Source organism: Elephas maximus, chromosome 8 (genome assembly GCF_024166365.1).
Source record: "Elephas maximus indicus isolate mEleMax1 chromosome 8, mEleMax1 primary haplotype, whole genome shotgun sequence".
NCBI classification, from domain to species: Eukaryota; Metazoa; Chordata; class Mammalia; order Proboscidea; family Elephantidae; genus Elephas; species Elephas maximus.
This window is the reverse complement of record NC_064826.1, coordinates 98,881,101-98,908,377: the sequence shown is the minus strand read 5'-3', so window position 1 is coordinate 98,908,377 and position 27,277 is coordinate 98,881,101. Positions and strand designations below refer to the sequence as shown.

The 27,277-nt window shown below is 40.5% G+C and overlaps 1 protein-coding gene across 6 annotated transcripts in view; it reads left to right on the top strand.

The window, feature by feature from the left end:
* Window positions 1-27,277, top strand: part of ELMO1 (engulfment and cell motility 1) — a 635,207-nt gene that overhangs the window by 315,222 nt on the left and 292,708 nt on the right. For all 6 annotated transcript variants that reach the window (XM_049894506.1, XM_049894502.1, XM_049894503.1 and 3 more), the window contains one exon: window positions 2,429-2,533. In XM_049894506.1, coding sequence (XP_049750463.1) covers window positions 2,429-2,533 — 105 coding nt within the window. The remainder of the gene's footprint in view (window positions 1-2,428; window positions 2,534-27,277) is intronic.

Sequence of the window (27,277 nt, the reverse complement as noted above, 5' to 3'; positions counted from 1 at the left end):
AGATGTAGTCCCCCATTTTTGGTTCTAAGGGGCATTCTGGCTGTACTTCTTCCAAGACAGATTTGTTCATTCTTCTGGAAGTCCATGGTACACTCAGTATTCTTCACCAACACCATAATTCAAAGGCATCAATTCTTCTTCAGTCTTACTTATTCATTGTCCAGCTTTTCACATGCATATGAGGCAATTGATAATACCATGGCTTGGGTCAAGTGCACCTTAGTCCTTAAGGTGGCATCTTTTTTTTTTTTAGCACTTTAAGGAGGTCTTTTGTAGCACTTTTGGCCAATGCAATATGTCTTTTGATTTCTTGACCACTGCTTCCATGGATGTTGATTGTAGATCTGAGTAAAATGAAATCCTTGATAACTTCAGTCTTTTCTCCATTTATCATGTTGTTGCTCATTGAACAAGAAGGACTTCCTGATGATTTTTGTTTTCTTTATCTTGAGGTGTAATCCATAGTGAAAGCTGTAGTCTTTGATCTTCAGCAGTTAGTGCTTCAAGTCCTTTTATCACTAGTGGTAGTTTTTTGGTATTAAAAAAAAATAACTTTGTACAATTTTAATAAATGCATCAGGATAAAATGCTAAAATAAAATTCAAATCACGACATCAACACAACTTGTTATATTGATGTAGGCGGGGATGCTCTTGATACAGAACTTGGCCAGCAGGCAGCACCACGCTCCCGTAATTTTAGATGTTGTTTATTAGCTGGTATAAGAAATATCAGATCAGCCTGGGAAAGACAGCTTAGATGTGTTCTTGAATAATGGAGAAAGCTGTGGGCTGTTTGACCTTTGAACACAAGAAAAAGAAGGACTTCCTGTACTTCAATTAGAAAGAATTTCACTTAAGCAAGATTTCCCTGGGAAAACAGAGATTCCAGATGTTTATTAAAAAGTATTCAGGAACAGAAAAATATTTGGTTTCATACAAATTACCTGGATCATGACGTTTAAAAAAAAAAAAAAACACCTTTTTTTAACATCTGTTTAACATTTCTTTTTCATCTTTTTAACATGGAATTGAACATGCTTTCACTTACATCATAAATAGTTTAGATCTGAGTATTCCAGACGATCCTTGGTGCTTTTCTTAATGATTGGTAAGGGAGAGCTGCTTGTTGCAGTGCAACAAGAGTCACGTGGTATTTACTGAGTGGCCTTGGTCAGCCAGGCATATGCCCCTGCTGGGTATACAGTCACTCCTCGTTATTCACAGAGTCTGTATTTGTAACCCCAACATCAATATTCACGGCACTTGCACAATCATTCAGGCACATGCACAGAGCAGTGAAAAATTTGGGTTGCCTAATGTCCACGTTCCCAGCTGAGGCTGAGCAGTGCAACACTCTGCCTGCCTTCTTGTTTCGGCTCTCATACAGTAAACAAGCACCCTTTTTGTAGTCTATACCATGTTTTCTGCATTGTGTACTTTTTGTTGGTGGTTTTGCTGTTTAAATGCCCTCCAAGTACAAAGGTTATGATGTGCTTTATAGAGGAAATGTGTGTGTTAGATAAGCTTCATTCAGGCATGAATTATAGAGCTGTTGGCCGTGAGGTCCATGTTAATGAATGATAAGGTATCTTTAAACAGAAACACATGTAAGACAAGTTTATGTATCAATTGGCTGACGAAAGTGTTGTGACCAGAGGCTCACAGGAACCTAACCCTGTACTTGCACTAATTCAGAGTTGCAGCAACTTTATATAACACAACTACTGAGAATAATGAGAATCTACTTCCCTTGTAACTATTGCTATGTCTTCATGGTTCTCGGCACTCTGTGCGGTGACTGTAAGACCAAAACACACTCCTTGAGAGGAGACAGTTGTCAGGACCCTCTGGGCATCTGAATTTTATCAAGTATCTGTGCTTATAAGGCTCTCATCTGTGCATCCCTTCGTGGTTCACCAAGCCCATCAACAGGTGTGGCCTTAGTTAACCCTCACAAATGAGGATGAGAAGGTTAAGGTGCAGAGAGGTAAATGGCTTCCTCGGAGTCATCCTCTACCTTAAATGGCAGAGGTGAGCTTTATGCCAGGTCTTTCTCCCCAAAAGCTGCTGGTTCCACCGCAGCACAACCACCAGAAATACAATGCTTCAACCACCAGAAATACAATGCTTGTGATGTTTTCTTTTTCCCACAGTGTTACATGATTAAGACAGATCTCATTTCTTCCATCTTCAGCTGACTTTCTCACCAAGGTGAGAAAGCTTTTGCTGAACCTATAGAGCTGTAGAAAGAAGTTCTCCCCTTCTCTACCCCATAGATTTACACAGAGATACAAAATGTCATCCTTATTTGATTGTTTGGAGCTCACCTCGTGGTACTTTAGTCTTAAGGAAGAAAACCAGACCAGTTGTGATTGGTGAAATCTGCTGAAGAATTAACGTTATTGAACATTTTGTTTCAATCACAGAATCACGTCAACCCTGCGATGGACTTTACCCAGACTCCTCCTGGAATGTTAGCCCTGGACAATATGCTCTACTTTGCGAAGCACCATCAGGATGCTTACATCCGGGTAAGCACCCAGGCCCCTGGCAGATAGTATAACTTTTCTACTGTAATTTATTCTCAGACATCTAAATTTGGGGGGACTACCATGTGAGTAAACATAAATATAAGAAAAATATATTTAAAGAAAAAGCGGCCTCAGATTTTTGGCTTTTATCATTTAGTAAAATAAAAACAAAAAATAAAAGGAAATAGATCAAGAGGACTGCAATAAGGATTTTAACTTTAAATTTTTTTTTCTATGTGAATGACATTTAAAAAAATGTGATAGATACTAGACAAACTTTTATGTAGTTCAATATTGAATTATAATAAAAATTCTTTAACTTGAAAGACGAAGAATACAAATGAACGTCTACCCACCAAACACCTGTTTGCCCTCAACCTTAGTGGAGACTCTTTAGACTTATTCTCAATTTTAGAAAGAGGGTTAGGATGCTTCCGGCACTGTTTCTGTTTCACCTGGTGCTGGAATTCAATAAGATAGATAGAAGTGTAGAGATCGGAAGAAAAGAGGAAATACCATTTCTCGTTTCATAGCTGTTGTAAGCTCCCGCTGAGTCAATTTTGACTCATAGTGAGCCCATGTGACAGAGTAGAAGTGTCCCATAGTGTTTTCTAGGCTGTCATCTTTATAGATCACCAAGTCTTTTCTCCCACAGAGCTGCTGGGTGGGGGGTTTGAATTACCAACATTTGGGTTAACATTTGAGCACTTAGCCATTTTGCCACCAGGGCAGCTGAGTGAAAACTTGGACTAAGTTAGCTTAATTTGGGGTGGAGCAGGGTGCCATCTGCTGATTGGGCTGTACAGGTGTGAGAAAGCCGGTGTATGAGGTAGATCCAAGATTGGGATGGGGAAGGGCATGAATAAATGGGGCAAGGGAATGTAAGAGGAATGGATAGGCGAGTGGTTAAAATGGTGACTAGATTTAAGCTTAGAAAATGCTTGATGAGTGAATTACCTAAAGCAGGAAGAATGAGGAGGAAATTAAGATAAGAGCATTGTCTGCTATTCTAATATTTTCTCCCGGATCCCACTTGGTGGCCCTGGCTTCCAGGAGACCTGTGTTTGAACCCTGCTGCTTCCATTATTTAGTGTTATAAATGCATGTGGGCAGTGGCAATTCCTTTTGTCTGGGCTAGTTTTTTTTTTTTTTTCCTTTTTCATCTGCAAAACAAAGGAGGCTTGATGGTTCTCAGCTGGGCAGTATCTCCCTGGGAAAGGGTGGGGAAGGCATTTTGAAATGTGTGGGTGCTTTTTTTGGCTGCCACCATGCCTAGTGAGGTGCTACTGGTCAAACCTATAATACACGGGACCAGTTGTTCTCAGTGAAGAATTGCCCCACTCTGGAGTGGCCCCCTTGAAAAATGTGCCAGGTCTCTCTGAGTCCTCCGTAGGCACTACATTTTAAATTTATGTGTTTTTCTTTGTATGCGATTTAGGAAGCTTCAGCTTATTCTGAAATATTATTTGTAATTTGGTTATATAAAGAATTATTTGGTCATTTCTGTGAAAAATTTGGGATCAGGTCCTTGGTCAGAAATGCAGTCTTCTATAAGAAACTTATTTCTCCGTAAAAGCTTGATTTGCTTACACGTGCATACTTTTCTTACACAGCGCTTTTTCTAGGAATGTAATCAGCTTTCATAATAAGTAAATTAGTAGTTTTGAGGTACAGGTACGTTGTAGTATAGCTTTAGAGAGTTGAGCGTGAAAAGTAGAAAAAAAAAAAAAAAGCCAAGTAGAAATTGAATTTAGCACTAACTGATTAATGTTTGTGGATGAATGTTTTTAAAATTAGAGCTTATTGATGCTGAATTTATTGTTAATTGCATAAGAAGCATATGTCTCATGAAAAGTAATTTAATGTTTTAAGCTCATTTTCCTCAACGTGTTCTCTAAACCGTTATAAGTGAAATTAATGCCATGGCAACTGACAGAACTTTATATCTGATGAGGACTTAAAAGGAAAACCTATTTGTAAGAAAAGAGCGGCCTTTACTGTCCGTATGCGCTTTCTTTTGTTGCTTAAACATTCCTGTTGTTCAGATATCTTTATTAGTTCCTCAAATGTGTTTCTTCCTGTTTTCTGCGTCGCATCTGGTTTGGGGGCATTAATGGATGGATAGCTAAAGCGATTTTCATGAATGGATGGGGTTAGTGGATCACACGTGAAGTCTGAGGCTTTCTGCAAGGAAGTTTTGAGGTAACTATGAAAATACCTGCCTACCAAAGGCGGGGTGAAGTCTTCCCAGATAGCTAATGAACCTCTGATCTGAGCTGAATGGTCTCTTCTGAAACATAGAGCTGGGTCCATTTTTTAAAAATTCATATTTTGACAAAATTAGCTTTTTTTGACTAGGTAAATCTCCTCACTGTTTATATCTTTCATTTGATAAATGCTTCTTCTATTTCTGAATATAGCCTCACCATTCACTTAATTTGTTAGATTTATGGTTGAGATTTTTAAAAGGTATTGCAACACACATACAAAATATTGCCTCTTCGCCCCCGAAACCCTTTGCCCCTTACTTTAAGCTATCATGTTCCCTCAGTTACTTTGTAACCGTATTCTACCAGGTTGTCTCCTTGCCCTGTGTTCTAACCTACTTGCCACTCATATTTCAACTCCCTGTACCAACTTCTATCCCATCACTTCCCAGAAGCTGATCCCTTGCCAATTATAGCAGTAATCCACAAGGGAAATGATGGTACCTTGAACTAGGGTAGTGTGGCTGTAGTTTGAATCGAGAGTTGTTTTGGAGCTAAAATAAACTGGACTCTGTCTAAGGAAGAGGGAGATTTCTGACTTGAGCAACTGGGTGGATGGTGGCATTATTGATGAAACAGGTTAATCAGGTCTTTGAGGGGGTAGTCATTTAGACACATCCAGAACCTTACATGCCTGTGGGCCATCTGCCCAGGTTGAGATATCTAGTAGGCCAAGAGTTATGGACAGCAGAGTTCAAACCCATATTCTACCTCTATGTTCAAACTCTATGTTCCACCTCCTTAAAATTTCCCATATGTGTTCTTCCAGCCTGTTCATCTGGATTGTTGCAATTATGTTAATGGACTTCCTGCTAAACTCTGGCACCTTTGAACCCACCCTCTATACCAACTGTGAGGGTAATCTTTCTAAAACAGACTTCAGCACCTTTCAGGGACCATTCCTGGCCCGCAAGTGTCTACTTCTTTGACTTTATCCCTTGCTCTCATGCTCCTGTCTCCCTTCTCCATCCTCCCTCTGCCACTGTGTCTTTCATCCATACCTAACTATGTCAGGCCACAAGCTAGCCAGGCAGATGCCCACAACTGGACCTTTGGTTACACTATTCCCTTTGCTTGAATGTTCTTCCCACACCCTCAGCCTACTGAATAGCATTCATGGCAAAGATCATCTTCTCTCCGAAGACGGTTTCCTGATTCCTTATCTGCACCATTCCCTCAGCCCCTTTTGTACCCTGTGTTGTTATTGTTAGTTGTTGGTTCCGACTCATGGTGACCTTATCTGTAGTAGAATAAAAGATTGCTTGGTCCTGTACCATCTTCATGGTCATGGGTATGTTTGAATCCATTGATGTGGCCATTGTGTTAGTCCATCTTATTAAGGATTATCCTCATTTTTCTTGACCCTCTATTTAACCAAACACAGTGTCTTTTTCTACCAATTGGTCTTTCCTGGCAATGTGTCTATATTGAACAAGTTTATGTTGTGATACATAGAGTTTTCATTGACTAATTTTCGGAGATAGATCACCAGGCCTTTCTTCCTAGTCTGCCTTTGTGTGGAAGCTTTGCTGAAACCTGTCCACCATGGGTGACTGTGCTGGTATTTGAAATACTGATGGCATAGTTTCCAACATCACAGCAACATGCAAGCAACCACAGTATAACAATCTACCCACTTAAAACTTAATTCCATAGCTTAACTTTATTTACCTTCTGTCTCCCCTAATTGATTGCAAACTCCTTAAAAGCAGACACCATGATTCATTTATATTCCTAGTCCCTGGCACATAGTAGATTTTAATAATTTCTTGTTAATTGAGTAAATAGTTCCTTTTGCTTTTTTCAGGTGGCCTTTTGCCAATGATTGATTCTTTTTTTAATCATCAGTGAATCATGGTTTTCATTCCTTTGAACAATTATGTTGTTATTAAAAGTTGTTATTAGTTGCTATCAATTCCAACTCATGGTAATCCCATATATGCAGAGTAGAACTGTTCCATAGGGTTTTCAAGGATATGACCTTTCCGAAGCAGATTGCCAAGGCCTTACCTCCTGGGCACCTCTGGGTAGGTTTGAACCACCAACCTCTTGATTAGTAGTCCAGTGCTTAACCATCAGTGCCACCAGGCACTCCTAAACAGTTATATTTTTACAGCATGGATTTATTGACAGGTGGCCTGGTTTCTCATGTAATAGTTCAATAAACTATTGTAGTGTATTAATGAAAGCAGTGGATGTAATTGAATTACCCAACACTTGGATGGGCCCAGAACACGAGGAGTAATTACAAAGCTGAGCATCCCGCTGTGTGTGTAGTAAAATCTAGAGGCATAGCATGATTTCAGACTTCTGAGTTTATTTACTCTGGGCATAATTGCTTTGACTTTTTCCAGAGCTGCTGTGCTCTCCAGCTTTCTCCACCAAGGGAGCTACACTAGGTTCTCACTCTGAGGAGACAGGTGGAGGGCGGGCACTGGGCTCACTGCCAGGGTCCTGCTGCCATTATTTCAGAGGCAGTATAATAGCACAGAGCTGAGTGTGTTGTGGGTTTTTGTTTTGCCTTCCCTCTCCCCAGCCCCAGAATGGCACCTCTCAATGCCTTGGAAGAAAGAGGCTTAAGGATACCATTGGAAATAAAACCTTTGGACATGGAACATAAACTCTTGGTGTGTTTAATTATTCGCTAGAAACTACTGAAATACCCAAATGACTTGGTTTTCATTTTAGCTCAAGACGTGTTCTGGCCATTGTGAGTACCAAGATTTGGCCACAAAGCAGAAAGTAAGTGCCATTGAAACTTAAGGCTCCAATGATACATGATAGCAAAGCCTGAGTTGGAAGTGGGTTATTTAAAAACTTAAGATAAATGCTAAAACTAAAAAGAAGGGTGGTTTCAGGATAAAGTAATTATTCATGGTAATATTCCATTTCTTCTGTTCGATGAGAGAAAATGAATACCTAGTGTGGCTTAGGCAACGTGCTGATTAGTCTTCAACCCTATGAGATAGGCATTATTACCACCATTTTCTAAGGAGCCCTGGTGGCACAAGGGCAAAAGCACTTGGCCGCTAACCAAAAGGCTGGCAATTTGAACACAACCCACCGCTCCATGGGAGAAAGACCTGATGATCCGCTTTCATAAAAATTACAGCCTAGGAAACCCTATGGGGCAGTTTTGCTCAATTGTACTGGGTCACTATCAATCAGAAATTGACTCGAAGGCACCCAAGAACAACAACAACCACTATTTTCTAGATTCAAGAACTGGGACTGAGAGAGGATCATAAAGTTCCACCAGGTCAATGGCCAGTAGTGAGACAATGGAATTTGTGCTTAGGTCATTGGGCCCCAAATCTCAGACTCTTTCCAGTTCTCCAGCCTCTTGTCTCTGGGCTTAGAGTTGGTTGGCACAACAGTGCTGCTGTCTTTCTTGACATGGAGGGAAAGGAGATAGAATGGAAAGGAGACTGATTACAGAAACTGGGAAGTCCAAGGATATCAGACAAGTGGTTATATTCAGTTATGATCTTCCTAAATCTAGTCTGGTCAGGAAGCCTTTCCTAAAAATAAGAGTGGCCACACCTTGCTCTCATTTTATTACCTAACTTTATGTACAATTCACATTGTCTTTATTAGATTGTAAATTCTCTGAAGACCAAGGCTGACTCTCTATATAATCACAGTATTATGAAATATTTGATACTCAAACTATGTTACTTAAAAGAATATATGAGCCTGATGAGCCTGGTGGTACAGTGGTTAAGAGTTCAGTTGCTAACCAAAAGGTCAGCAGTTTGAATCCACCAGCTGCTCCTTAGAAACCTTATGGCGAAGTTCTACTCTGTCCTATAGGGTCTCTATGAGTTGGAATTGACTCAGTGGCAACAGGTTTGGTTTTTTTGGTTTATGAGCCCAATGAAGGTATCACAGCAAGGCTTTCCAGATTTCAGATGTGGTCCTTAGTTTCAGAGCTGGTGACATGAGAAGTGTCACGCAGACAGAAGTTTCAGAAGTCCAGGGGAGGCTCGGAACCTACCTGTCAGGCCTCCAGTCCCCTCTTATTATTACAACCACAGAAGCATACTGTGCATTAACCCTAGACTCTTACAAAGTCATGTAAACTATTTAACGTGCAGCAGTATAAGACAAAACAAAAAAACCCGTTGTCGTTCTGACTCAGCGACCCTATAAGACAGAATAGAAGTGCCCCATAGAGTTTTCAAGGAGAACCTGGTGGATTTGAACTGCCGACATTTTGGTTGGCAGGTGTACCAGTTAACCGCTACGCTACCAGGGTTTCCAGTATAAGACAAGTGCGTGCAACTAAGATGTTTCTTCTATTTCTTGCATCTTTTTCAGAGGAAAAAAAAATTGTTGATTAAACATATACCAAGAAAACAAAAGCAGTTCATCCTCTTAGATGCTAGGAAGTATCTAACTCAAGGGAGAAAATGCCTTTTAACATTCACACTGATTGATTCATTCATTCATTCAGGAAATATTACCAAACATTTACGTGCCAAGCCAGTGCCAGGCACAGTGGAAGTGGTGACAAATAAGATGGACAGGGTCTAGTTCTTAGGTAAAACAGAAAAACAAGCAAGTAAAGAGAATAGACGTTTTTGGTTGGGGAGAGAGAGGGCTCCTTATTTCCTTCTACATTTTTTAGACTTGCCGTATACTGGGTGGAAACCCTGGTGGCATAGTGGTTAAGTGCTATGGCTCCTAACCAAAGGGTCAGCAGTTCGAATCTGCCAGGCACTCCTTGGAAACTCTATGGGGCAGTTCTTCTCTGTCCTATAGGGTCGCTATGAGTCGGAATTGACTTGAGAGCACTGGGTTTGGTTTTTGGATATACTGGGTACATCTGTCAAGTCAGTAAAACCTTTGGTTGATGCTTCTATGCAGTTTTTCACATCATAGTGAGCAGGTAAATATTCCATTTTATTAATTAGTATATTGTATAACTATATCAGAACCATGTAGGGCTTGCTTCATATCCCAGTGACCTAATTTTAAACAATTATACTACTTCTTTAAAAAAAATCCTTAATTTTGTTGTTGGGAAAATATACATAACAAAACATAAGCCACCTCAGTAGTTTCTACATGTACAATTGAGTAACATTGAACATGTTCTTCAAGTTATGCAATCATTCTTGCTATCGTTTTCCAAATCATTTGTTCTACTTGGAGAAATCTTCTGGTTCTTGATCAATATGGAATAGAGCAAACCTCATCCTTTTGGATGCTTTATTTGGTATGGTGCTAGACCATAAATAAAACATTTTTTAATGAGATTGTTACCCAAGTATAAGTACAGAATTTATAAAACCTTAAGGCTTCCAGGAATGAAATGAAAAGTCAATCCTGGAGACTTCTTTCTTTACACACCCGCCAGTTCCTGCCCTGACATCCCTCATAATTTATGATAAACATTTCACCCAGTTGAGGTATCTTTATATTCTGGGTGGCTGTGATAGAGGTAATGAATTTCCAGAGAAGGAGAAAAACAGAAACACCTTTATAAATAAGATTAATTACAATATGAGCCAGGGCATGTATGTGTTTCTATTATTACACCAAATCAAAACAGAAATATTTATAGTATGTCAAGTAAATGAGACTGTGAAAAAGATGGATATTTCTACATAAGAATTGTTTTCTCATGATTCTTTCAGTATAACCATTTTTTAAAAGATGAAAATTTAAAAGCATCTTTACGGTGTTTCCAAACCTTTAAGTGGGTTCTTCCTCCTCATGGTGCATTCACACCAGTAGCCATGGAGTTGACTTCAACTCATGATGACTCCATGTACATCAGAGTAGAACTGTGCTCCATAAGATTTTCAATGACTGAGTTTTCGGAAGTAGATGGCTAGCACTTTGTTTTCAGGCACCTTTTTTTTTTTTTATGGGTGAACTCGGACCTCCAACCTTTCAATTAGCAACTGAGCGTGTTAACAGGTTGCACCAGCCAGGGGCTCCTGATGCATACATAGTAGCATTCATAATACTTCTTAAAAACTAGTTTGGAAAATATTGGTTAGAACATAACTCACTGCAGAGATTGGGAAACCTGTTACTTGAGAAAGTACTGAAAAGAAATGCTACAAGATGAGCCTAGTATGAGCGAAGCTACCATTTTTTAAGCCCTTATTATATTTTGAGTATGTAACACACATAATTCCTAATCTTTCCTTCAGTGCTTCAAAGATGGAAAGATAATGTAACCTTTATACCTTCTTCTAGTCTGTAGATTGTGTCTCTCCTTTGAAAGCCCAGCTCAAGTTCCAAAGCCGTTTTGAGGAAACACTTTTCAACTTGCATCTCTTGCATCCGGGAGCATAAAGCGTAATTATAATAGCAAACACTTCTATTCGGAACTCGCGGTGATATAAGAGCTATGGTAAATAAACACTTTCATTAAATTCTCACAACACTCATATGAAGTAGGCATTGTTCTTATCCCCATTTACAGATGAGAAAACTGGCACACAGAGAGGTTAGATGACTTGCCTGAGGTCATACAGCTAAGTCAGTGCCAGAGCTGAATTTAAGTCCAGGTCGCCTGCTTCCAGTGTCCATACCCTGTGTCTTTTAGGGGCTTGTAGATTCATATAGGGGGTACAGCAACAGTTTAAATGAGTCCTGTAGATTTTTTTTTTTTTTGCTCAATAGACAAAATAGACAAACTTTTCAAAGGAAAGAGAATCTGAATTGTGTCTAGACAAGGCATGCACTGCTTCTTCAATTAGTTGCAAGCCCCACCAACCTTAGAACATTGCATGTGGCTGCTTCACACATTCTAGTTATCTGCCTGGTCACTGAAGGTATTTGAGTCAGTGACCACTGATAGTGTTGTTTCATTTGTGAAATTCTGAACCCATTGGCAGCACATGGTAGGTGCTCACACAATTTTAATTGCTTACCCCTTTCCCAGTCCATAAAATAGTCACTGGTTAAAGTACTGTCTTCTGGGAGTTTCATATATATTGGCTCAGTGTCTGTTATCTTACTGCTCAGATTGTAAACTCTCGGAGGCTGGTGCTTCATCTTGTATTGAGTGTTGATTCCCTTTGCTGAGAGCGAAGGACCTCAATTTCAGCTTCTGAAGACTGAGGAAGAAGGATAGATAAGTTTCTGAAATTCTTTTGCTGGGAATTTGGAAAAAAAAAAAAAAAGGACAAGCCATCAGACTTTATTACAAGTAAGCTGGAGTCCTGTGTATCCTGGGGGCTTTAAACACAGTGAGCCTGTGCTTGATGGGCTGGACCACAGGATCCACCCTTGCTGTTCACCTAGCCCGCATTACTGGTGCCAGCACCAGAGATCCCATATGCACTAAGGCAGGATGCTGAGAGAGGCGATGCTGAGGCTTTAAGATAAATTAAGGAACTTTTAACATTTCAAGGGGGAAATTGGCAGTTTCCCAAGCAACATAATTACAGGACAGTGTGTAATGTATAATTAAACTTAACTATGAAGCAAATGATTGGAATAAATCTTGGTGGCACATCATTTTTTTTTTTTCCTGTTCCTCTAGTGCTGACAGATCCTCCCCTCCCCTTGCCCCTGAAACTGTTTCAACAGCGATTGCACCTAATTTTTTAAATGAAATTATAGGTTGCCAGTTAAACACACAGTTTTGTGTAAAGGAGAATTTTTATTTGAGTGACATTTTCCTTCTAGGTGATCCGAAGAACGGGTTCAATTTAAAATAACAAAGACCCCAAGGCACAGCCTTTTGGGGACTTTTAAAATGATTCTTTGTCCAATAATTCATTTAAATACTTTATTCTTTTGCTCTTATTTTCATTCTTTTTTTAACCAAGGTCCACAGCTTGGCCCTTGTTTTTATGTACAGTTTTTCATGTTTTAAAAATAGTGGCATCAATTTTGTCGATTGTGAATAACCAAGCTGTTACTGGCAAACAATTGGGACTACTTGAGAGTATGAATAGATGTGATTAGATTTACTAATTGAGCTGGACAGCAGGATTTCTGACTTCCAAAGCCAAAAATTTGAATGGAATGCATCCTGCCTCAGGATGAGATCACTGCTGAACTTGGGCTTGGTTTCATCTCAGAAGAACCATGATGTGAGAGATAGTAGGATAGTTCAAGATGAATTAATGTTGTACTGCAGTAATAGGTACTGTCCAAGTTCAAGCCACTTGGGGTCACCACCTGAGTTCTTTTGGTACTGGGTTTGGTATCTGAAATCTGAAGCAGGTCAAAACCTTCATTCTACCTTGGTATCAGTTTAAGAGGCCCTGGGTGATGCAAACAATGAACGTGTTCAGCTGCTAACTGAAAGGTTGGAGGGTCAGATCAGCCCAGAGGGACCTCAGAAGAAAGGTCTGGCGATCTACTTCCAAAAAATCAGCCATTGAAAACCCTTTGGATCACAACAGAATGTTGTCCAATATAGTGCTGGAAGATGCGCCCACTAGGTGGGAAGGCACTCAAAATCCACAGTGACCACAACAGTGGCCTGGAGCCTACCAGCGATGGATGGGGCAGGACCTGGCGACACTGTGTGCTATTGTACATGAGATCACCATGGTCAGAGCGGACTCAACGGCAACTAATAACAACACCAGCGTTGTACTTAGTACTTGCTTCCCTGCACTAGAGTGTGAGCTGCAGGAGGGCAGGGGATCCTGCTGTGTCACTGCCCAGAGCAGAGGCAGCGCACCAGAGACATGTTATACATGTTTGTTAATGAGTGTGTGAGTGAGTGAGTTTGAAGGACCCTATCGGGAAGCTGCGGTTTTCTGCCTTCTGAGTGGAGCCCTGGTCGTGCAGCAGTTAAGAGCTTGGCTGCTAACCAAAAGGTCAGCAGTTTGAATCCACCAGCTGCTCCTTGGAAATCCGGTGGGTCAGTTCTACTCTGTTCTATAGGATCACTATGAGTTGGAATTGACTTGACGACAATAGATTTTTGGCTGGATTTCCAGTCACCTTGAAGGAGGAAGCTGGGGAAATAGGCGTCCATCTGGAGCATGCTCTGACTTCTCTGGCTGCATCCATATCTGGCCTGTCTCCATCCTGGAATGGAAACCACAGTAGCAGCTATACTGGTTGGCACACCAAAACGGCCTTGCCTTAGATATGCCAATACTTCAGTGAATCACTGCCGACTTTTTTTTTGTTAATTGTAGTAATGCGACCAGAGCCCAGCCAGTTAGAAACCTGCCTACCAAATCAGAGGCATTTTGTATTGGTATAATAAGATTTAGGTGGTAATGTTCCCAAATGTCCCATTGTACTCTGTAAAAATAGCTTCTACGTAGGAACTGCAGTACACCTGGGAGTGCAGGAGAGTTTGACATTGTCAGGTGTTTTATTTTTACATTGACCTTAGCTTTATCAACTTTTCCCCTGCAGTGATAAAACCCAAGATTCCAAGATTTAGTATAAATCATAACTAACAGATAATAAGTTTCCTGGTATTTTTACAAAGCAATTGAAATAATTTTAGTCACAGATATAACAGCCCTAACAACTTCTCTCTGGTTTGTTTATGAAATGCTGTTCTGTAGCAAGGGTCCTGTTACCTGGAGGCTTTTAGCATCTGAGACCCTGGTGTATTTCATTCATACCTGTCTACAGATTTGCAGTTACCAAGATTGGGAAAGTCGAGCTGGCTGCCTTCCAGTTCTTGGATGTCCATTCCCCTGTGTTCCAGGACCTTTGCATGTGCTGCTCCCTCTGACTCAGCTCTTCTTCCCCCCTTTGCCACTTGATTCCCATTCATCCTTCAGGACTTTAGACTGTGTCAGGCTCCTCTTTCATTGGCTTTGTTTCCATGTTACTTCCTTCATAACACTTACACAGTTGGGAATTACACAATCATATGTTTGATTATTCGATTATCTCTCTCAAACATGAAATTGTGAAGGTTCGTGTCCATTTTGGCCCTGTGTTCTCACTGTCTAGCAGCAGACCATTTAAATTATTCATTAAATGAATGATGAAAGAATTGATGTGTTCAAACCTTGACCAATGTAGCTTCTCTCCTTTTCCCCTCTGTTGCCCTTTATGGCTACTAAGTGATATACCTCAGATGATCAAAGCAGAAGCCATACTTGAAATGAACGACTCTTCCTTTCAGTGAACTGGCAGAGCCAACAAAATGGCCACAGTGCGTTAAAACCGATGAGCCTCGTGATATTAAGCCTGCTGTAAACCCTCAGTCATAAAGCCATGAGATATCTGTGTGCTACATAGACAGACGTGGGTTCTATATGAGCAAGTGACTAAGAAGACCGATGATTAGTTAATTATTTGAGCCAAGGGGTCAGTCAGTACTACTAACAGCCTGACAGCTTGAGGTTTTACTCTGTGTATGATGGTGGGGGAGGGAGGGGGATTGAAAATATACTGAGAAATTAAAGTGCACCAGATACCATTCTGAGCATTATATGTATATTATTGAATTCTCACAATAACTCTGTTAGACAGTATTATTATACATTTTCCAGATGAGGACCCTGAAGCTCAGAGAGATTAAGTAACTTGTTCTTTTTAAAAATTTTTATTGTGGTAAAATATATGTAACAAAAAATTATCATTTGAACCCTTTTGAAGTGTACAATTCGGTGGCAGTAATTACATTCAGCATGTTGTACAACCGTCACCGTTATTTCCAAAAGTCTTTCATCACCCCAGCAGTAACCCCATATGCCTTAATAACCCCCTACTCCCGTCTTCCCTCGGCCCCTGGTAACCTCTGATAAACTTATGTCTCTAGGCATTTACCTATTTTAGATATTTCATATAAGTGGGATCATACAGTATTTGTCCTTTTGTGACTGACTTATTTGGCGTGTGATTTCAAGGTTCATCCACATGGCGTGTGTCAGAACCTCATTTTTCTTTGTGGCTGGATGACATTTCATTGTATATACACCCCATTTTGTTTATCCATTCATCTGTTGAGGGACACTCAGGCTGTTTCCTCCTTTTGACTGTAGCGAATAATGGACATTGGTATATAAGTCTTTGTTTGAGTCCCTGCTTTCAAGTCTTTTGAGTATGTACCTAGGAGTGGGATTGCTGAATCCTATGATAATTCAGTGTGTAATGGTTTAAGGAACCGCTGAACTATTTTCCACAGTGCCAGCACCATTTTACCTTCCCACTCTTAATAGACAAGGGCTCCAGTTTCTCCATATTCTTGCCAACATTTATTATTTTCCATTTTTCTGATAATAGCCATCCTAGTGAACTTGCCTTTTCTTACAATAGATAGTAAATGGCAAAGCTGGAATTTGGACCTAGGCAGTCCTGGGTGGTGACGTTTTAGTATTTTACATTTAATTCAGTGATATGCTAGTAAATAAGTTAGGAAAAAAAAAAAAAAAAAAAGGCCCTGATTTGCAGTATATAGCGTCTGCGAAGTCTGTGGTATAAATACTCCCGCCATGGCTGATTTCAAGCTACCAATGGTTATGGCTTGCAGAATTTGGAAGTTAGACAAGTGGCTGGTCAGAGAGCTCTAGCACGCCACTTAGCTGATCCCTCCAGTGGTTTTGCTTTCACATGTATCATCTCATTTGCTTTTCCCAGCAATATGATGAAATACGTACAATAAGGCGGGTTAACCTCAGTGTCATGATCTTTTAAATGGGTGAGTGGTCCACTCATGAGTAATGTGCTCCCTTAAACAATTAACTATATGAGACCAAACAGTCAAGAGTTACCCAAAAGAAAAGATGAGATGGCAAGGAGGGAAAGGGAAGCTAGATCAGTGGAAAGAGAAAAACAGAATGGAAATAATAGAATGTTGACACATTGCTAAAATTGGAACCAATGGCGTGGAAAAATTTGTTTAAAAATTGTTAAGCCAAAGCCGTTGCCGTTGAGTCAATTCCATCTCGTAACAACCCTGTATAGGGCAGAGTAGGGCTGCCCCATAGGGATTCTAAGGAACAACTGGTGGATTCAAACTGCTGACCTTTTGGTTAGCAGCCAAGCTCTTAACTACTACACCAGCAGGGCTCCAAAATGTTTAAAATTTTTAAAAGGGAATCTAATTTGCTGTGCAAACTTTCATATAAAACATAATGAAATATTAAGAAATAAAAAATAAATGAGTGAATGGCCTGTCTAGTTTGTAGTGCTGGTAAGTGGTGAAGTTGGAGGCAGTGCTCTTTCAACTCTTACCAATTCACTCGGGGTAGGAGCTGGAGGAGGACACAGAGATTGACCAAGAGTTCAAGGAACCCACTATGGGAGGACCAAAGAACTAACACAAGGTGATTCTGGGCAGGAGGAGAGTGACCCCATGTGGTTCAAGGTCATTTGATTCAGTGCATGTGGTGACAGTAGGTGAGAGGGAATAGGAAGTGAGCGGCAAGCCTCTCTGACACCATCAGTGTTGAATTTGACTTAGGGATTCTTCCCCAGGGAGCCTAGTTCAACCCCCATCCTCAGTATCTCCTAGTCATGGAAGGGTGCAGCTGCCTCTGCGTGAGGGAATCCTGGGCTGCAGCCAGTTCATGGCTGGGGGTGGGGCTGGAGCAGCGGGGCTTATTGGGTGAGGTGGGAAAATTTTGTGCCCCCATCTGAGGGCCATTTGCTGCCCCCATCAGAGGAGAAAGCGCAAGGCATGTAGGTTTTCTTTTTGCCTCCTGAGTCCAGGTAGACCAGTGAAATGATTTTAAAGGGAACACTTTCATATTGCTTTGGGGAGTATGACTTGATACAAGCTTCTTGGATGATGGGTTATCAGAATATGTCAAATGACAAAAATGCTGAGATATCTGACCTAACATTTCCATTTCTAAAAATGTACTTTAGGGAATTCATTTTGTAAAGAAACATGAAAATTTCTGTGTAAGGATATTTATTATGAGCCTTGGGTGAAGTGCAGACTTGAGGACCAGTGGATGGTGGGAGGGGTCCTGGAGACAAGTATGTAAGTGAAAAGGCAGAGCTCGGCCCCTGTCACCGACAGCCAGGCAGCTCTGTGTCTTCACCTTGGCAGCCCTATGCAAATTAGGATTTTAGGACTTGTGTCTTTTTTTTTTAAAGATAGGATTCTGAAATGAAGGAAAAATTTAAGTCTTTAGGTATATAATGTCTATAAGATAATTCATCTGCCTAATATTTAAAAAAAAAGCACTCGTGCTATTTAATATGTAGGCTGATTGAGGGCTGAGAGGAACCATCCTCTCCATGGTACCAATTTGCACCTCGTGTGGCATAAGAGGGACTTGGTTTATTCCAGAAGGCAATTTCTAACTGGCCGAGGTTGCTTCCTGGGATACCAGTACCATTCAGTGTTGTGCCCTGGAACACACTCTTCCTCTTTCCATCCATATCTACGAGATCTTTATCAAGTTAGAGAGTAAGGAAGTGAAATGCCCTTGTTAACCTTGCTCTAAGGTGGGGCTCATAGCTAAAAGAATATTTTCGAGTCTCTTGTTTTTCACTTCTCACCTGAGAGAGCATCAGAGTTAACTGAGAAGCTAGCTTATGATGAGGCAAGAAAAGCAGGGTGCGTGTTAATGGCATTTTTCCAGCCAGACGGGGGGACTTGGAATCAGACTGTCAACAGATATGTGTAAGGGGGAGGGAATTTTATTAGGGAAGTTATCACTTGGGAAACACAACTAGGTCTCTGTCAGTACTCCAACATGGGATGACAAGCAGTGAGGGCCCCTTTCAGATTGTCCCCCCACCCCATGCAAACCCTGATTACTAGAGCTGAATCTGTGGTGACAGGAGGCTAAGGGGTGGAGCCAGCCTGTGGGGTTATGTGGAAGGGGACGTTCCTTTCCTTGGAAGTTGGCTCCCTGTCATCTCAGACATTTTCCTGCTAGTTCTCAGTCCTGGCATTTACAGGAAGCATTTATAGCAAATACTTGCCAAGTGTTTTCCATAAACATACAACTTAGGACTTTTTCACACATTCCAACGCTTTGTAAATGTTTATTTCAAAATGCACAAAGAAGGTAAGTGTGCAGTTTCCCCAAACAAGCCTCTGAAACGTGGGCCTTTGCTCAGTGAGAATTTGCTTCTGAATTTGTCCTTCAATCTGGCTGCATCTTCTCGGGAGATGCGGGTAATAGGGGCAGATAGTTTCTAGGTGAGTTTCCTCCACGGCTTGGATTTTGTGTGTGGATACACACCCAAACAGCTGAGTAACCTCTGGGCTCTGACTTCCCCCTTCATGGGAAAGGGTGAGATGAGAGGTTTCTGGAAACATCTCAGAAGCAATTGCTTCTGATAAAAGCTTCAGGTGAAATAGAATGGGAAATGTGGATGACTGTGGATTAGAAGGTGATCGTAACTCCAGATACATCGGAATTTATAGAAAGAATCAATTTTGGAAGTTAACCTGTTAAAACAGGGCAAGCTGGTATTCATGCTAAGTTAAGCCCTCCATGGGGACTACTGGCCCAGCCAGAGATCACGGCTATTTTCTGTTCTGTCCCTTTACTTACTCATAAATATTTAATTAATAAGCACCTACTGTGTGCACAACTCTGCTGCATGTGAGAGATTCATAGCCAGTGAGACATGTTCCTGAGCTCAAGGACTTTTCCCACCAGAAGACTTAAAATGTCACTACAACTGGGACAGAAAGGGAGAATCACTGTACGAAATATAAAGGGCTGTGGGGTTTGAGAGAAAGGAATCATTAAGGTTTTATGGAAAAAGTGACATTTGAGTTGGGTCTGAAGGAGAAGGAATGTTTGAGCAGGTGGGGGAAGGTTGAGGGGCGGAACAGGTATCAGGAGAGGCAGTTTCCAAGGGAGGAAAGAATGTCTCCAGATGGGCACTCTCCCAAGGGAGCAATCTCTTCTTTAACAGAAGCAGCCGGGATTTAGCATTTCTGAATGGAATGAGATGAGTTTGATTTAAAACCTAGACTTAGCAGACGAAAAATTTCACTTTCACATGTGTTTAAGTAAAACAACTGATGGCCTAATTTTCTAATCGTTGTTGTTGTTAGTTGCCATCGAGTCAGTCCCTGACTCATGGTGACCCAGGCACAAAGGAGTGAAAAGCTGCCTGGTCCTGCACCATCGATGACTCGTGTATTTCACCATTGTGATCCCCATAGGGTTTTTATTAACCGAATTTTGGAAGTAGATCACCAGGCCTTTCTTCCTAGTCTGTTTTAATCTGGAAACTCCACCAAAAACCCGTTCAGCAGCATAGCAACACACAAGCCTCCCTTCATTGATAGATAGTGCCTGTGCTTAGGGTGCATTCGGCCAAGATTCAAACCTGGGTCTTCCACATGGAATGGAAAAATCCTACCATTGTACTCTCACTGCCACCACAGTTTTTAAATTAGATTTCAATGAATAATTTTCCCAGGTATGTGTATAATTGGAAAATTAACATTTCCCCTTCGAAAGTAGACTTCTGAAATGGCCGATTTATTATTCGTTCAGATGAGAAAGATAGAACATAGTTCTCCTCCCTCATCTTCCCATCCCCTCAAGTCCAAGCCAGAATGAATTTATAAATCTATGAGCTAAGTGAGAAAATGAGGTGTGATCAGACTTGCAGGAATTCATTTACCACGAGCTCTCCTGCAATGTGTTTGTTTAGGAAAGTGAGTTATATCCAAATATATTTCAGACAATATACGTGGAGAGTAACTTTGCTTTAAGACTGCAATAACTGTTAAGACAGTGGTGACAATTTCTCAGGAAGAAATTAGGCACGAGAAATGTCGAGCTCAATTTTTCATCCAACAGTGACTGTCAGACAAAGCCAAACATCTTGCTGTCTTTGCATTCCCGTGAAGGAGACAGGAGCCATTTGTATTCAGCAATGTGATGTTGAGAGAGTCAAAATTTTGCCCTGTGATCTGGTGATTTATTGCTAATATTGCCGGAGATGCAGAGGGGCTTCTCTGCCTTCATTTCCCAGTTGTAATTAATCTATATTATATTCGATAGCTCACCTCTGGTTTGGAATGTTAAAAAGATGCCTCAGCAGAGAGTCTGGAACTAGCTCTTCTTCAAGACGGAGCTTACAGCCATCCCTCTCCATGAAGCTTTCCTGCCTGCCCATTGCATCTCACGCAGATCTTCATTGCAACATTTACGGTGGCGGGCCTTCTTTCCAAAAGCTTTTTTTTTTTTTTTTTTTGTACTTAAAAGTAGTGCGTTTTTTGTAAAAAATGCAAATGATAAAGTAGTACATAAAAGAGATACATGTCAAGTAAAAGTCTCTACACCCTACAGATCTCATTTTCTTGTGTCTTCCAAATAGATTGCAAGTCCTGAAGATGACATTTTGTTTATTCATTTATTCCTAGCATCTAGCAAATTGCTTGGAGCCCTGGTGGCACATTGGTTAAGAGCTGGGCTGCTAATCAAAAGGTCTGCAGTTCAAATCCACCAGTTCCTCGGAAACCTTATAGGGCAGTTCTACTCTCTGCTGTAGGGTCGCTATGAGTCAGAATCGACTCAATGGTACATAAAAACAACAGCAAATTACTTAAAAAAAAAAAAATCATTAATTAATGTTTTAGAAATACTTACTGAATGAATGAGTTAACCAAAGGGTGATATATTGTAGAGATTTAGGGTGGGTTAGAATTCAGATGGTAGATTTAGGGAAGGATAGTATTTTGCTATTTGAAGTATGGAGTCCCTGGGTGGTACAAACAGTTAACATGCTTGGCTGGAAGAGCGAAGATTCAAGCCCACCTAGAGGCACCTCAGAAGAAAGGCCTGTTGGCTACTTCCAAAAAAATCAACCATTGAAAACTCTGCTGTGGAGCAGTTTTACTCTAATACACATAGGGCCACCATGAGTTGGAGGTGACTCGAGAGCAACTAGTTTTTGAAGTGTGATCCTCCGACTTACAAGGTCATCATCACCTGGGAGCTTCGTAGAAATGCAAGACCTCAGGTTCCACCCAGACCTACTGAGTCAGAATCTTCGTTTTAGCAGGATTCTCCCAGTGAGCTGTGAGCACTTTAAAGTTTGAAAGGACTGGGATAGTCCATACCTGCTAAATGGTTAAAAATGGCAGCTTTCAAAACAACTGTAAGGAAATGTATGGGACTTGTATTTAAGTATACATATGCATCCAAAAGCTGGACAATGAATAAAGAAGACTGAAGAATTGACACATTTGTATTATGGTGCTGGTGAAGAATATTGAGTATACTCTGGACTGTAGAAGAACGAACAAATCCATCTTGGAGGAAGTACAACCAGAATGCTCCTTAGAAAAGAGGATGGTGAGACTTCGTCTCATGTACTTTGGACATTTGATCAGGAGGGACCAATCCCTAGAGAAGGACATCATGCTTGGTAAAGTACAGGGTCAGCAAAAAAGAGGAAGACCCTCAATGAGATGAATTGACTCAGCAGCTGCAACAATGGATTCAAACATACCTGCTGTTGTGGGGATGGCGCAGGACTGGGGAGGGTTTCATTCTGTTGTACGTAGGGTTACTATGAGTCAGAAGGAACTGACTAGATGGCACCCTACAAAAATATATGCAGTGGAGAAGCCAGAGCTTTTACATCTGTGTATACAGCAGGGCTTCGTAAGATCTTTACCTTTCACTCTCATCACAGACCCAGTACCGCTGTCCTTAGATGTGGGACTGTAATCCTGGGCCATTTCTGACCTGTCACCCATAATGTCCATATCTGGTCAGTCCTAAGCCCAAATCGGTAAATAGAGACTTTCTATATCCGTCAAGAAAAGACCAGACCACAGTGTAGTGGTTAGAAGCCTTGCCTTTGGATTCAGGATGCCCGGGCTCATCACATCCTGATTACGATGTAGTAGACAAGTTATTTAAGTTATCCAAGATGCAGTTCCCTCATCTATGAAATGGATTCCTACTTGATGGCTTGTGAGGACTAAATGAGATAAGCACTTGAGAGTTTGCACATGGAAATCAGTCAATATTAAATCAGTTGCAGTCAGGTTGATTCCAACTCATGGTGACCCGATGTATGTCAGAGCAGAACCGTGGTCCATAGGTTTTTTTTTTTTTTTAATAGTTATGGGAAATTTCAAACATTCACAAAAACAGGATTAGGGTACAAAACTGTTATCTGCCCATCATCCAGCAACAGCAACTCATGACAACTTTTATTTCATTAATATGCCCACCTACTCCTCTACCTGCAGTTATTTTGAAAATCTGACATACCATATTTTCCGTGGGTAAATTTTTCAGTGTGAATCTCTAAAAGATAAAGATATTTAAAAAAACAAAACTACAATATGACCATTTGCCACCCTCACCAATTAACAGTAATTCTCCAGTATTATCAAATAACCCGTCAGTATTCACATTTCCCACATCTCCCTCCCCTTTTCTTACTGTTGGTTTCTTTCAGTCAGACTCCAAGTAAGGTCCACATGTCACAGACATTGCAGCACTATTTATGATAGCCAAAAGGTGGAAACAACCTAAATTCTCCAAAGGGTTTTCAGTGGCTAATTTTTCAGAAGTGGATGGGCAGGCAGACCTTCCTTCTAAGGCACCTCTGGGTGGATTCAAACCTTCAGCCTTTCGGTTAGCAGCTCTGCATTAACTGTTTGCACCACCCGATGTTTGCATCATTACTTAGTCATGGGTAAAACAAACCACAATTACCCATTTCTTTCTTCTTCCGTCTACTTACTTTGCACATCTTTTTTTTTTTTTTAGATTTTAAATAGATACTGTGCTTTATTATTTATTTCTGACATGACTAATTCGGTGAGGTACTGAGGAGATTTAGATGACGTAAAATTTTAGAACCCTTAGTTTGGTCAAAAGGGACACTGGATGCCATATGAAAACTGGATACATGAAGCCATGTAAAAGTGACACTCTAACACCTGCCCTAAAGAACCAGGTGTGAGAACTTTCTTTTTGGGTTTATTGTGGGAAATCTAATGGAAAAGGTACTTTTGAAGGAAGGATGGTGGGCTCTGAGTCCTGTGTCCACCCCATGAACTACCCCAAAGCAGTTGCCATTCAGTCGATTCTGACTCATGGAGACCCAACCTGTGTCAAAGCAGAATTGTGCTCTAGAGTTTTGTTTTTTTTTTTCCTGACCGCTTTTTAAAAAATTTTTTATTGTGCTTTAAGGGAAAGTTTACAAATCAAGTCAGTCTCTCATACAAAATTTATATACACCTTGCTATGTACTCCTAGTTATTCTCCCTCTAACGAGACAGCACACTCCTTCCCTCCATTCTCTATTTTCGTGTCCTTTTGGCCAGGTTCTGACTCCCTTTACCCCCTTATCTCCTCTCCAGACAGGAGCTGACCACATAGTCTCATGTGTCTGCTTGATCCAAGAAGCTCACTCTTTACCAGTATCATTTTCTATCCCATAGTCCAGTCCAATCCCTGTCTGAAGAGATGGCTTTGGGAATGGTTCCTGTCTTGGACTAACAGAACGTCTGGGGACCATGACCTCCAAGGTCCATCTAGTCTCAGTCAGACCATTCAGTCTAGTCTTTTTACCAGAATTTGAGGTCTGTATTATCCCACTGCTCTCCTGCTCCCTCAGGGGTTCTCTGTTGTGTTCCCTGTCAGGGTAGTCATCGGTTGTAGCTGGGTACCATCTAGTTCTTCTAGTTTCAGGCTGATGTAGTCTCTGGTTTATGTGGCCCTTTCTGTCTCTTGGGCTCATAATTACCTTGTATCTCTGGTGTTCTTCATTCCCCTTTGCTCCAGGTGGATTGAGACCAATCGATGCATCTTAGATGGCTGCTTGTTAGCATTTAAGACCCCAGACACCACTCTCCGAGGTGGGGTGCAGAATGTTTTCTTAATAGATTTTATTATGCCAGTTGACTTAGATGTCCCCTGAAACCATGGTCCCCAAATTCCTGCCTCTGCTATGCTGGCCTTTGAAACATTCAGTGTATTCAGGAAACTACTTTGCTTTTGGTTTAGTCCAGTTGTGCTGACTTCTCCTGTATTGTGTGTTGTCTTTCCCTTCACCTACAATAGTTCTTATCTTCTATCTAACTAGTGAAAAACCCTCTCCCTCTCTCACTCCCCACTCTCGAAAACCATCAAAGAATATTTTCTTTTCTGTTTCAGCTATTTTTCGAGTTCTTATAATAATGGTCTCATATAATATTTGTCATTTTGCAACTAACTAAATTCACTCAGCATAATGCCTTCCAGATTCGTCCACGTTATTAAATGTTTCACAGATTCATCACTGTTCTTTATCGATGCGTAGTATTCCATTGTGTGAACATACCGTAATTTATTTATCCATTCATCCGTTGTTGGGCACGTTGGTTGCTTCCATCCTTTTGCTATTGTAAACAGTGCTGCAATGAGCATGGGTGTGCATGTATCTGTTCATGTAAAGGCTCTTATTTCTCTAGGATATATTCCAAGGAGTGGGGTTGCTGGATCGTATGGTAGATCTACTTCTAGTTTTTTAAGGAAGTGCCAAATCGATTCCAAAGTGGTTCTACCATTTGACATTCCCACCAGCAGTGTAGAAGTGTTCCAGCCTTGTTGGAGCGAGATGGAATCTCACTGTAGTTTTGATTTGTGTTTCTCTAATGGCTAATGATTGTGAGCATTTCCTGAAGTATCTGTTAGCTACCTGAGTGTCTTCTTTAGTGAAACATCAGTTCATCTCCTTTGCCCATTTTTTAATTGGGTTATTTGTCTTTTTGTAGTTGAGTTTTCGCAGTATCATGTTGATTTTAGAGATCAGATGCTGATCAGAGATGTCACAGCTAAAAACTTTTTCCTAGTCTGTAGGTAATCTTTTTACTCTTTTGATGAAGTCTTTGGATGAGCGTAGGTGTTTGATTTTTAGAAGCTCCAGTTATCTAGTTTTTCTTCTGCATTGTTAGTAATGTGTTCTGTATACTGTTTATGCCATGTATTAGGGCTCCTAGCGTTATCTCTGTTTTTTCTTCCATCATCTTTATCATTTTCGATTTTATGTTTAGACCTTTGATCCATTTTGAGTTTCTTTTTGTGAGTAGTGTGAGGTATGGGTCTTGTTTCATTGTTTTGTAGATGGATATCCATTTATGCTAGCACCATTTGTTAAAGAGACTGTCTTTTCCTCATTTAACTGACTGTGGGCGTTTGTCAAATATCAGCTGCTCATATGTGGGTGGATTTATGTCTGGATTCTCAATTCTGTTCCATTGGTCCATGTATCTGTTATTGTACCAGTACCAGGCTGTTTTGATATCTGTGGTGTATAATAGGTTCTAAAATCAGGTGGAGTGAGGTCTCCCACTTTGTTCTTCTTTTTCAGTAATGCTTTACTTATCCAGGGCCTCTTTCCCTTCCATATGAAGTTTATGATTTGTTTCTCCAACTCATTAAAAATGCCTTTGGAATTTGAATCAGAAATGCATTGTATCTATAGATAGCTTTTGATAGAACAGACATTTTAACAATGTTAAGTCTTCCTATCCATAAGCAAGGTATTTTTTTCCACTTACGTAGGTCTCTTGTGGTTTCTTGCAGTAGTGTCTTGTAGTTTTCTTTGTATAGGCCTTGTACATCTGTGGGTAAGATTTATTCCTAAGTATTTTATCTTCTTGGGGGCTACTGTAAATGGTATTGATTTGTTGATAGCCTCTTCAATGTTCTTTTTCTTGGTGTAGAGGAATCCAGCTGATTTTTGTATGTTTATGTTGTATCCCAATACTCTGCTGAACTCTTCTATTAGTTTCAGTAGTTTTCTTGAGGATTCCTTAGGGTTTTCTGTGTATAAGATCATGTCATCTTCAAATAGAGATACTTTTACTTCTTCTTTACCAATCTAGATGCCCTTTATTTCTTCATCTAGTCTAATAGCTCTGGCTAGGACCTCCAGCACAGTGTTGAATGAGTGGTGGTAAAGGGCATCCTTGTCTGGTTCCCAGTCTCAAGAGGAATGCTTTGAGTCCCTCCATTTAGGATGATGTTGGCTCTTGGCTTTGTATAAATGCCCTTTATTATGTTGAGGAATTTTCCTTCTATTCCTATTTTGCTGAGAGTTTTTATCATGAATGGGTATTGAACTTTGTCAGATGTGTTTTCTGCCTCAGTTGATAAGATCTTGTGGTTCTTGTCTTTTGTTTTATTTATATGATATATTACATTGGTTGTTTTTCTAATGTTGAACCATCCCAGCATAGCTGGTATGAATCCCACTTGGTCATGGTGAATTATTTTTTTGATATGTTGTTGAATTCTTTTGGCTAGAATTTTTTGAGGATTTTTGCGTCTAAGTTCATGAGGGATATAGGCCTATAATGTTCTTTTTTTGTGGTGTCTTTACTTGGTTTTGGTATCAGGGATATGCTGGCTTCGTAGAATGAGTTTAGGAGTATTCCATCCTTTTCTATGCTCTGAAATACCTTTAGTAGTGGTGTTACCTCTTCTCTGAAAGTTCAGTAGAACTCTGCAGTGAAGCCATCTGGGCCAGGGCTTTTTTTTGTTGTTGTTGGGAGTTTTTTGATTACCTTTTCAATCTCTTCTTTTGTTATGGGTCTATTTAGTTGTTCTACCTCTGTTTCTGTTAGTTTAGGTAG